The sequence below is a fragment of the Triticum aestivum genome, chromosome 3A (genome assembly GCF_018294505.1).
Source record: "Triticum aestivum cultivar Chinese Spring chromosome 3A, IWGSC CS RefSeq v2.1, whole genome shotgun sequence".
NCBI classification, from domain to species: domain Eukaryota; kingdom Viridiplantae; phylum Streptophyta; class Magnoliopsida; order Poales; family Poaceae; genus Triticum; species Triticum aestivum.
In genome coordinates, this window is record NC_057800.1 from 556,111,239 (window position 1) to 556,123,700 (window position 12,462).

Sequence of the window (12,462 nt, forward strand, 5' to 3'; positions counted from 1 at the left end):
CCTCTGAGGTGGAGGACCACCGGGAGCATTGAAAACCTCGCTTGGAACTGTAGTGGTATGCTATCAACCACGATAGTTCGCGAGCTCTTGGATCTCCAAGGCGGATTAGGGCAGCCGCTATTTTTCTTCCGGAGTCACATTTAAATAATGAGGGGTTATGTGCTTCTTCAAAAGTTGGATTTTAATTTCATTTTTGTATGGAGAGTGATGATCGCTCTAGCAACCTTGGTTTTATTTTATCAAGAATATAATAAAGCATGGTTGAATTACTTTGGTCATTATTTCATCGATGTGTTGATTAGAAATGGGATGAAGATGATTGGAGGTTGTCTGGATTTTATGGTCACCCGACATGGAGCGAGAAGCACGTGGCTTGGATTGGTATATTGGGGATTTACATAGAAAAAGCTCTCGCCCATGGATTATCATCAGAGATTTTTGTGAAATATTGTTTGCTAGTGAGAAGGAAGGGGAAACATGAGACCAGAAGCTATGATGAATTGGTTTAGAGATTGTGGCCTCGAAGACATGGATTGTTTGGGTGATTCATTCACATGGCAAAGAGGAGTCATTCATGAGAGATTGTATTTTGTTGTTTCTAACACAAAGTGGTCAATAAAATCCCCAAAAGCAACTCTTATGAGTTCTATGTTCACTCGGACCATTGGTCTTTGGTGTTCGATACATGGTACTATGATCTTGTTTTACTTGGGCAGCCAGGTGGAGAAGGCAAGAAGTTTACATCTTGGGAAAGGGAAAAGCAAACCAGTGTTGGCCCTTCTCATGTAGCTAGAGCAAAAGCAGTGCATAAATTAACAATGTGCATCATCTATTCATAACATTGATTAACATTGACCATCTTTCATTCGAGGCCACCTATATGTGAAGAGTGATGTGTATGGTTCCGACGGTGTGCTGCTCGAGATGCTCTGTGGCCTAAGTGTGTTGGACCCGAGCCACACTAGGGAGAAGGGTAACTTGGTTAACTAGGCAAAGCCACTCTCATCTTACTAGAGGAGGCTCAGTCAGCTGATGGACAACCGGCTTGAGGGGCACTACCATGCTTGAGGGGCCTTCCATGCAACTCAATTCACTCCCAAGTGTATGCCAGATGAACCCAAGAGCCGCCTGTCCATAAAGAAAGTGGTAGAGACGACCGAGTAGATCGAGTCGATGAAGAGCAAGTTGAAATCTAGGGAGACTAGATGAGACACTCGTTGATAGCGTGTGCCGATGGAATTCCACGAGGAGTGTCATCGCTAGGACGAACTCTAGGGGCATATATTCATGAGAACCGAGGTGTACATGATATGTAACCATGTAGGTGATATCCACGTGAGAGTTTAAAGGCAAACCAACACCACACCATTGTTTTCTGTTGTCATGATGAAGTTGTGCCGGTCGTGATGATCAATGTAATAGTGTAGCGATATACAGAGATTTTTAGTGATTGGCATACTCATACTCATCCAATGATTTTTCTACCGAGATGTCATGGGCTCTTTCGATCTGTGGCGAGCTCGTATATAATTTGTTGCATACACACAAGTGCTATATTGCTATGATTCTAGGCGTCCGATAAATATTTTGAGTCATGATGCGAATGTGTTTTTGTGTTGTTGCGTGCAATGCTTTTTTATTCCGTGATTTGATTTTCTATGTTGTAAATATTACGATTCATTGCCTATATAGCTTTGTGTTGAGTGTCATGTCAAAAATGTGACTTTTTTCTGCACATCTTTTTATCACACCTCGGGAAAAATATTGCAACGATTTAATCATATATTGTTTGTCAAACTTTGAATCATGTTACGATGCAAAAAAACAACAACAAGAAGAGTCGTGCTATGAATACCTCCTGTATGTTTTTTGTACGATACACCAGATCAAATAATTAGTAAACAACCACTTGGAATGAGTGGTTAGCTATCTCAAAAACAATCAGTAAACAACGATAATGCTAACTGGCGAGCATTCGCTCAAAAGAAACTCCTAGCCAACGCCCTCGCAAATGTTTGATCTACAGTTTTCTTTTAGATGCCTCATCTAATAAGGAATTGCCATGCTAGTTTTAAAAAATTGCCACCCGTCAATAACTAAAATTGCCATGGAAATCATTGTAAATGTCATCCTCCCGGTGAATGTTCGTCAGCTAAGAGAGTCCATAAACAATTGGTGTATGTAACGGAAGTACAACGGACATTTGGATTTCGAAACTGCCTTACGTACAATATTTGCCCCATACGATATTGTACGACAAGACACAGGCCCATTCCCAACGTTTGGGCCCACTACACCAGAACAGTCTGCTCGTACCTAAAATCGTATGAAGGTTGATCGGGGAGCAATTAGTTAACGAGCGCTCCTTGGGGAGCCCCACAACGATCAGCGCCACTTGGCGCGCTCTCAGTCATTCGCCACGTGTCGCGCTCTGGACGTTCCCTCCGGATTTTTTTTCTATTTTTCTGCACGCGTTTTCGAATTTTTAAAATGGGTTTTTCTGTTTTTTTCGACGTATTGGTTTTTTCCCGGTCTTCCTTAGCTTTTCGATCAAAAAAAAATTTGAAATTTTTTTGCACGAAAATACGTGTTTTCTTTTTTTTTTCTTTCGCGAAAGTCACGGTTTTTTTCGCAAGAGGCACGACCGTGCCTTTCGGAAACGAAAAAAGTCGTTTTTTCTTTTTTTTTAATTTCGCGAGAGTCACGGTTTTGCTTCCGCGAGAGGTACGGTTGTGCTTTCGCGAGAGTCACGGCCGTGCCTTTCGGAAAGGAAAAAACAAAAAGTGTTTTCTGTTTTTTTTCTTTCGCGAGAGTCACGGTTTTGCTTCCACAAGAGGCACGGTTGTGCTTTCGTGAGTGTCACGGCCGAGCCTCTCAGAAAGGGAAAAAATACGTGTTTTCTATTTTTTTTCTTTCGCGAGAGTCATGCTTTTGCTTCCGCGAGAGGCACGGTTTTGCTTTCGCGAGAGTCACGGCCGTACCTCTCGAAAACGAAAAAAAACGCGTTTTCTGTTTTTTTTCTTTCCACGAGAGTCACGGTTTTGTTTCCACAAAAGGTACGGGTGTGATTTCGCGAGAGGCACGGGCGTGCCTCTTTCGGAAAAGGAAAAAAACCGTGCTCCCGGTTCGATTTTTTCACCCGGTTTTTTCATGAAATAAAAGTTTGTCAAAACCTATCAACATGGGATCTAGTTTTGAAGATCTTGACGCGAGGAATCCAATGATGAAAACGGTTCGAGATTTGAACGCACGGTTTAAAAGATAAAATGTTTTGAATAAACGGATCTATGAAAAAAGGGAAAACTCCTAGGTTGCGACAAGTGGCGCGCTGCATGTGCGCCATTTGTGCGCCACTTGTCGCAACCTAAGAAAGTGGAGTGTTCTTTGCAACGGATGAGACTTGCCTGCTCCCCCATCCGTGCTCCCGCATACGTGGCATGATTTGATTCGAACAAAATTAGGCCCGACCCCATCCCTTAAAATTAGGGAGGAGATGATTAGATTATTAGAAAGAAAAAAGATAAAAGGACAGCAGTAGGATAAAGTGGAAGCACGAATGAAAGCATCGAGAGAGAGCAGGCAAGCCGAATTCCTTTGCAACGAGTATCCCTTAATTAGTGATTTCGGGTTGATCCTACGTATAGCAGCGCTCTTTGGATTTAGCGTCCTATACACATGTCGGACCATTGCGACTTGGCAGCCGGCCTGCAAAGCAACTGTGTACTACTGTATTTGTGTTAGCGTACAGCGAGCCACGTGTACCAATTTTCGTACTCGATGCTCAATGCGCCCTCACGGTCCGGCCCCGACAAGGCCGGCCATCAAGCTCGCCAGCCTCTGTCCCGCCTCGCCCTGCCTGACAACGTCAATGTCGCCCCCGACGGAGCACTCCTCGCCCGCTGCCTGCTCGTCGCTGCCGGCGCACCACTGTCCCGGCGTGACGCCGTCGAGCGGTCGCCTGAGCAGCTCCTCGTCTATCCTCTGCAGCAGCGCCTCGTCGCCGTCGTCACCGAAACGGCCGGCGAAGGCCGCGCCGCTGCTCACCACGGCGTCGTACCGCGACCGGTGAGGCGGCGCGGCATCCGGGACGGCGATCCGGAAGGTGTGGTTGACGGTGCTGTTCTTGAAGTGCGCCGAGTTGGCCATGACCGTCTGGAAGTAGAACTCCATGGGGTTCAGGGCGTTGCTGAAGTACATGAGCAGCGTCCTCGGGAGGTTGTCCGGCGCCACCACGCAGTGCTTGACGAAGGCCCGGCTCAGTATCGTCCAGGGAGAACCTTTGAAGAGCTCGAACGCATCAGGCTTCGGACGGTGCCCCGACGAGAAGGAGATCTCGGCGTTGGTGTTCTGCAGGAGATTCTGGTCCAGAACGACCACCGGCGCGGTCTCGGAGTCCATCCTGTGGTCGATGAAGTTGAGGTCCCTCGGCACGGTGGAGAAGGCGTAGAGAAGGTCTGCGCAGCGCACGCCACCATTGGTTTTGTCAGTGACATGAAGAATCATCAATCGGAGCAAGGAAAATGGCGAGACGTGACGGATTGCAGCTCACCGTCCTGAGACACGAGCGGGTAGTCCGAGGCGGCGAGCGTGACGAGCCAGTCCCAGTCGGCGCCAATCCTCATGAGAACGGAGGCGCCGCGGAGCACGGCGGCGACGGCGGACGCGCCGCGGCCGTCGACCGGGCTCCCCTTGCCGACGACGTGCACGTTGCCGTACTCGAGGAACGGCTGCTCCGACCTGACGTAGCCGGCCAGCCGCGCCCGCTCGTACGCGCCCGCGCCAGCGTCCAGGTGCAGCAGGTACCGGTTCGTCGGATGGTACACGGCCTTGAGCAGCCGCGTCATCCTGACGGAGTCGCCGTGCCCGCCGGAGATGTAGTACGCGAGCACCGGCGGGTACCCGGCCCCGCGCCTCGGCACGGTCGCCGGCGGCGCCGTCGACGCCGCGTCGGCGGCGTCCGGGCTGTAGGGGTCGTCGTACCCATACGCCGCATCCCTGAGGAAGGAGCTCGACGCGTAGCCGAGGACCAGCAGGCCGGTGGTGAGCGCGGCTAGCGACGCGAGCCCGGCACACGGGGAGCACGCCAGGAGCCAAGAAGCGCGAGGCATTGCGTGTATTCGATCAGACCCTCTCGCGGCCGTGCGTGTGCCGGTGGAATGGTCACCGGCGGTCCGGTACTAGTAGTAGCCCTCTTCAGCTTCTGGGTGTCAACGCTTGTGTTAGGTTGGGATCGATCATGGAGAGGCAGCACATAAGCACTGACGCCACCGCGAGGTGCCGATAATTAATAAAATTGGACATGGACGGAGAAGATATCTCCTCTTGATTTCTTGTTTTCTATCTGTTCCCTTGGTTTCATGTTCTATATTCTTGTGACATATGGTATGGATTCTTTTTTTTAGGATCATATGGTATGGAAATTAACATGAACTGTATCTGTATGTATACATGTATAACAAAGGAGAGGACGTGCTTCCAAGGAGACGCGAGCCGGCAGGCCGGGGCGGCCATGTCGCCAATCGTCCCAGCATCTCAATCATTGATAGCTGATGCATGGAGGATAGGCATGTCGACGTCTAGCGGCCGGCCGTCGCGCGTGCACGATCAGGGTGTGCTTTGTGGCCGCGAGTGCACCGAAACTACTTTGGGCACGGTAGCCGTTGGAGAAGTGGCAGCGCTTACGGCTCGGGGTAGACATTCCGTGTAAACCGAAAATTCGATTTCCACCTTTCAGTATTTTTTTCTAAATTCGGTTAACAAAATCAAAACCTGAAAATTAGAGCTCCAAATAGCTAACCGAAAATACTGCGTGGGCTTAGGTTTATACTGATATAATGAACATTGAGGTCGACTCCCAAACCCCTGAATGGTAATTTTGAGATGGCGATGAATGCACTCCTAGGCGACTCGCGGGGCAGCTCCCCACCAGCGACCCTGCGCCCGCCCTCGGCCTTCCCCCGCCGAGCTCGATGGCCTCCTCGCCCCCTCCCTCTTGTTGCCCTCGTCCCTGCCCGTGCAGGGTGGGCCCCTCGATGTGCAGACTAAGCCGCCGACGAGGACCTGGCCTCGGCACGAGCTGTGGCAACTAGGCGTCCGCCGAGAAGCCTGTGATTTGGGAATGGATTGGCGGCGACGGTCGCGGCCGAGTTGGGCCTGTTGAGTATCGTGATGATTAAAAAATATAGCATAGACTAGGAATTATTCTAGCTTGTCTTGTACTCTAAAAAAATAATATATAATGATCAGATGTTCCCGAACTCCCGAAAACAATGTCCCAGGTTGGGATGTACCACCGGCCTTCAGATTATACCAATGGCCCAGGTTGTGTGTTCAGGGACTACATCTTGTGTTCTGGAACTTTTGCAGAATATGTGATGAAATGTTGTTGGCCCCTGTGTATTTTTCATTCCACACTTCTGTGCCTACTTAGCAAAAATTGCATATGCATAAGCCACAATGTTTACAACTTAAAAAGTTTAGGAAAAACACAACCGTGGAAGTTCGAAATATGAAACTGCATGACGTTCAGATAAAGAAAAAAAATGACTTTTCTTCATTGAAAACGTTACCTGACATGCTCCGCCAGATGATTGTAGTGTTCTGTAGAAAACTTGGACAAAAATAATGAAATATGTTTGCAAACCGAGTCCTATTTTAAAAAATGCATGCAAGATGTACAAATAAAAAAACTATGAGCAGAGTGATTTTGTTGTGTTTAATTTCAGCTAAAATGAGAAAGAAAATTTCCAATCACTCTCTCTCTAAAGTTGACGCGAGAAGTTCAAATATAAAAAACATAAGTTCATGTATAGTAAAAGTGGTGCAATTAAAATTTTCAAAGTGAAAGTATACATTCTAAAAATTGGAGAGCTCGTGAAAACAAAAACCGCCATCCGAAAAACACCACCACCAACTCAAAAAAGCAGCTTTTATGGCTACAAGCACACGCGCACAAACACACATATTTATAATAAAATGATTTTATTTGTTAAAAAACCCCTAGAAGTTCAAATCTAAAAAACAAAGCAGTTCGGTGGTAAAAAAATTCAGATTTTCCTCATTATTAGAGAATGAAAACAAGAAGTTCAATTTTTAAAAACGGTGTAATACAAAATTCATAAAAAAAGGATGTTCACCATTTGTAGTAAAAAATCTAGAAGTTCATATTTAAATTACAGACCAGTTGAATATTTATTACAATAAATGATTTTTTTTGCTACTAGAAGAAATAAACCAAGAAGTCCAAATTATAAAATAAGAACAGTTCGATATTTATAAACTAAATTATAGTTTTCCTTTTAACTAAAAAAATAAAACCAAAAAGTTCGCTATAAAAAATAACGGAGTACATTGGCGTACACGGAAACTCAAATTCTTTTTGTTTCTAGGTAAACTAAAAGTAGGAAGTTCAATTTTTTTTGTTTTATGTTTATTTTAAAACCATATTTTTTAAGAATAAACTAAGAAGTTCAACTCAAAATAACACAGAAGTTTGAAGTCTATAAAAAACTAAGATTTTTTCTCGTACTAAAGAATTAAATGAAGAAGTTCAAACTAAAATACAACAAAGAACTAAAAAATGATTAAAAATAATTTCCTATTTTTCTTTTTAAAAAAACTACAAGTTCAAACTAAAATAAAGTGATTCCACGTTTATTAAAAAGAATCTAGGATTCAAAATTTTCCTGTTTCTAATGTATAAACCAAGAAGTTCGATTTGAAATGACAAAGAAGTTTGACATTTACTAAAACAACTCCAAATTTTCCCATTTCTAGAAATACACAAAGAGGTTAAAAAATGGAAAAAAGTGGGTAGTTTGATGTCTATAAAAAATCAATTTTTTTGTTGCTAAAGGGTAGCGTCATTTTTGGCATTTTAAGATTTTTTTTGAAGCAGATCGATTTTAAAAAGAAAATCAAGAATTTCAAATTTAAAAAACGGAGTAGTTTGATGTATACAAAAAAGTGAAATTTTCCAGTTTCTATGCAAAATTGAAGTATGAAGTTTAATTTTTAAGAAGTTGTACGATGTTTATATAGAAATCATTTTTTATTCGCAAAAGAATAAAACTAAGAAGTTCAAATTTAAAAGGCCAAGAAGTTCATAGATTAGAAAAACTTAGGATTTACATGCTCAATTTTGATGAGTCACTACTGCAGGATGCTGATAAGGCAACACTACAATCAGAGACCCTTTGACGAAACTGTGTGCAATACATTAATCGCAAACAATGATGTAAAAAACGTCAAAAAAGATGCAAAACGTTTGTGATGAATGATACATCAAACACGGTTCAGATTTTAATTGCGTGTGCGATGAGGGGCATACGGTTGATCTGTACGAACTGTTTGCGATGAGATAGAACATCAGAAATGGGCAGCCAGATCAAGGTGTGTGCGATATACGACATACAGTTCACTTCGATGAACCGTTTGCGATGATTGAGGTGAACACAAGCGATTCGGCGTAACAATATGTGTGTGATACCCAGCAAACAGGTCGGTAATCAGAATTGTGTGCGACCATTATAGACGGCCCATACGGTCTTTTTTGTGAATTGTGTGCTCGTCAGAGCACACAGTTCAACAAACCAACCTATTGACGATAATGTAGAAGATCTCTATCGAATACATATTACTAACCGTCTGCGATGAGATTGACAAGATAAACAGAGATATATACAGTCTGCTTAATTTAGTCCTTGTTGTTGTGTTGTTGTTGTTGGATGGCCCCGCGACATCGTCTTGGCGAGGACGCTTCTTGCCGTTGATTGTTGGCTTTTCATCGCTGCCGCCATCGTCATTGTCGTTGCTGTCGTTGTCGTCCTCCTCCTCGTTTGACCATTCCTCCTCATCATCATCGTCGTCCTCTTCTTCGTCCTCCGACGGCTCCTCGTCCGTCTGGTTGTTGTCTAACGAATCCGGAGGCGGTGTCCCTTCCATGAACCGGATATAATCGAGGTCTGGGCTCGACGCCGGACTCATGGAAGACGAGCGGGATGATTTCGATGTTGACCTATCATCGGGCGCCAGTCTGCTGGCCGAACTATCGTCCTCGCTGTCGCTCGACATGGCTGCAGAGTGTTTGCCAGTGTGTAGCGTGGCCTGCCAGGGACGATGAAGATGGTGGACACTTAAGCAGGGTATGCAGAGAAGAGGAACTTCCAATTGAAGCGGGGGTTGACGTATTATCTAACTGCTGATATAATTAATAAACCACAATTATTTGTACCCAGTTGCTCCAAATTGCCGGGGTTGCGCATGACTCCTATTGGCTATTTGGCTGGTTTCCTTTTTCAGGACAAAAACAAAGAACGAGTTTTGGGATTATGCACCGGTACCGGTGCGAACGGAGTAGGACAGTTGGCAAGCAATACATTGAGCTCTTCTTATTGATAAAACCAGTAATAATCAAACTATAAAGGAAAAGAAAAAAGACAGAAAAATATCTGCACGAATCTTCGTGTAACATCAATGGCATATGACCTAGATGTGCATTACTTAGAGCACATCTAGATGTGCTTTAGCAATACTGTCAAACAAAACCCCTAATCATCATTGCAAATAGCGCATAGAACATGGCTAATGCGACAACCACAACTACACATGCTAGTTCCTTCTTGTCTCTTGCTTTCATCTGTTGCCTGTGATTGATTCTTTCTTGCTTCATCATACTGATTGTACATTCCAGATCAGCCAGTTCCTTCTTCAGCTTTACATTATCTTCTGCGAGCTTGGTGATAACACTCCGAGCCCTGCCATGCCATTCTTCATCTAGCCAGTTAACAAAGGCACAAGCCTCATATCCCTGCCAATGTTAAATAGTATTCTGGATGAATGGTGGCATTAACTGAAGTAAAATGATGAACTTAATTAGACTAACCTCTAAGGGGCAACTGAGAAACTGCCTGCCAATGTGGAATCCCTCCGTTCATACACGTCGAGCGGGAGTGTGCCCGTGCACACAACTCAGCTTTTGGTACTTCTCGGTGGCGCAAAACTCGGAGTCGAACTCGTGTTGCGGGAGTTTGGAGTCAAGCTCCGGATCCGGCAGCATATCGCTTTCCTGGGGGGGGGTCATTCACGATGGATTCAGTAAAGAGCTATACTTTGGGCATGCTAAAAAAGATCGGGATAGATTGGAACCTGATAGGATGATTTAGATCCATAGTACACTTGCCTTCTGATGACCTTAGGCAAGTGCTCGGCGGCGACCGCTGTCGTGGCGGCGATACGAGCAGGAGTAGACGCACCGAAACCATCAGCACCACTCGTTCTCATTCCCCCAATGTAAGCGCCATGCGAGGGAATTTGGAGGCTATGTAGGGATTTGGGGGAAATGGGGAAACTGTGGAGATAAGCTAACGGTCGGGAACTACTTATGGCACTATATGTTGTATACGGCACACTATTTATACATGTCGTTTGTGTTAGGTATTACAACGTCACACACGATTTCCGCACCAAATTACCGTGTGAGAAGACAACGTAGGTTAGACATGGTTGCTGTTACATAACCGTATGTGATGTACTACCCTATCCATATAATTGAGTTACGGTGAGATACCGTGTAAACAGTCGCTCTACGGATATCCATAAAAAATAGCCGCTCTGCATATAGAGATGGCGGCGGCGGCCTAGGTAGCGGCTACCGGAGAAGAGGTCAATCCTCAATCGATGGGTGGTGGCGGTGTCATAGGAGGTCAATCCTTGGTCTACAACGGGAGATAGGAGGAGCTCAACCATCGAGGTTGGCGGCAGCGTGATTCGAGCACATCCATCGCGGTCGATGGCAGGATAGTGGAGGTCGAACTTCAGGCGGCAGCCACCCTAAGCTTTGCTCCTTGACCCTGCTGTCCCGGTGTGCCACCGCATCGCGCTTGTCTGTCTGCTGGGTGGAGGTCGCCGCGCGGCTAATTAATTAAGGTATTCTTTTCATGAGTGGCTTAATTAAGGTATTCAATTCCTAAGTGTACTGTTGTACTAGTACTCTGCGTGTAAATTGACTGGCCATTAATTTTTGTCATTGCACGTCCGGATAACAACATGGAGCGCCCTCACTAATTATTAAAATAAAACCTTGTGATTTATGCACGCATCTTTGGACATTAGTTAATCCGTGTATTAATGTTGTTGTTTTGTTTTTAATTACCATTCGTGTGCTGCAGATGGAACGATGTCGATGGATGAAGAATCAGAAAACCACATATTTTATCAGTGGTGTGACAGAGTTCATGAATTTGGCTGAAAGCACAAAGAGGAGAATTGGTGATGCGGATTACATTCTGTGTCCATGTACTGATTGTGCCAATACAGAGTCACATGAAGTTGCAGATGTCCAGATGCACTTAGTCTCTAGGGGATTCATGGATGGATATACACGTTGGACCAGACATGGTGAAGAGGAGGTCATGGATGAAGATACCCAGGGCAGCGAGATGCCAAACCCCAATCAGTGTCACATGGATGTTGAATCTAACATCAGGGCAGAGGCGTCAAGCTACCAATGGAACACCGGAAAGCCGAAACGCCCACTGGAAAACCAAGACATCGACGCAGAGGACGACGATCTTGATATGCTAGAATTTTCTGCTATGATTGCAGATTTCGAGGGCCCAAAAAAGGATATGATTGGGTACAAGGATCTGCCAACCATTGATGCGGACTCCAAGAAAGAATTGTATCCAGGTTGCAAAAAGAAATATTCCAGGTTGGGTGCCACCCTGGCGCTTCTCAGATTTAAAGCAGCAAACAATCTATCAAACAAGAGCTTCACAGAGATGTTAGGTCTTTTAAAATAAATTCTTCCGAAAGATAATGTGCTCCCCAGAAGCACGAATGAAGCGAAGAAAATTGTTTGCCCACTGGAACTTGAAGTACAGAAGATACACGCTTGTGTGAATGATTGTATATTGTACCGTGGTGAGTACAAAGATTTGCGTGCATGTCCCACATGCAAGCATGCACGATACAAGCGCAGGAGAGCAAAGGACAAGTACAAATTGAATGACGATATCAAGACAGGAATGCCGTTCAAGGTTGTTTGGTACTTGCCTTTCATTCCAAGGTTGAGGCGTTTGTTTGCAAACCCTAGAGAGGCAAAGAGGTTGTGGTGGCATCATGATGAGCGAATTGTGGATAGGTTTATGAGGCACCCAAAAGATGGGGCTCAGTGGGAATTAATCGACAAAAAGTCTGAAAATTCTGCCAAGGATCCTAGAAGTATAAGGCTCGGGGAGTGTACTGACAGGATGAATCCTTTTGGCGATATGAGCACCAATCACAGCACATGGCCAGTGCTTCTGTGCATATATAACCTAGCTCCTTGGTTGTGTATTAAGAAAAAATACATTATGATGTCAATGATTATACAAGGCCCGAAGCAACCTGGAAATGACATCGACATTTACTTTCAGCTACTGGTAGACGAACTGCTGACAGTGTGGATAGATGCGCCTGCTG

At 45.1% G+C, this 12,462-nt stretch overlaps 1 protein-coding gene across 1 annotated transcript; it reads right to left on the bottom strand.

Moving 5' to 3' along the window:
* Positions 1 to 3,589: 3,589 nt before the first annotated feature.
* Positions 3,590 to 5,121, bottom strand: LOC123058632 (beta-glucuronosyltransferase GlcAT14A). Its single transcript, XM_044481337.1, has 2 exons — positions 4,550 to 5,121; positions 3,590 to 4,454 (listed from the first exon to the last, which is right to left on the bottom strand). Exons 1-2 carry the CDS (start codon positions 5,106 to 5,108, stop codon positions 3,793 to 3,795), a joined length of 1,221 nt encoding a protein of 406 aa, XP_044337272.1. The 5' UTR covers positions 5,109 to 5,121; the 3' UTR covers positions 3,590 to 3,792.
* Between the last annotated feature and the right edge of the window lie 7,341 nt (positions 5,122 to 12,462).

Coding starts and splice junctions, on each gene's coding strand:
- LOC123058632 (XM_044481337.1), bottom strand. CDS start 5,108: ATGCCTCGCGCTTCTTGGCTCCTGGCGTGCTCCCCGTGTGCCGGGCTC. Junction 4,455..4,549: donor CCCGCTCGTGTCTCAGGACG/GTGAGCTGCAAT, acceptor TGCGCTGCGCAG/ACCTTCTCTACGCCTTCTCC.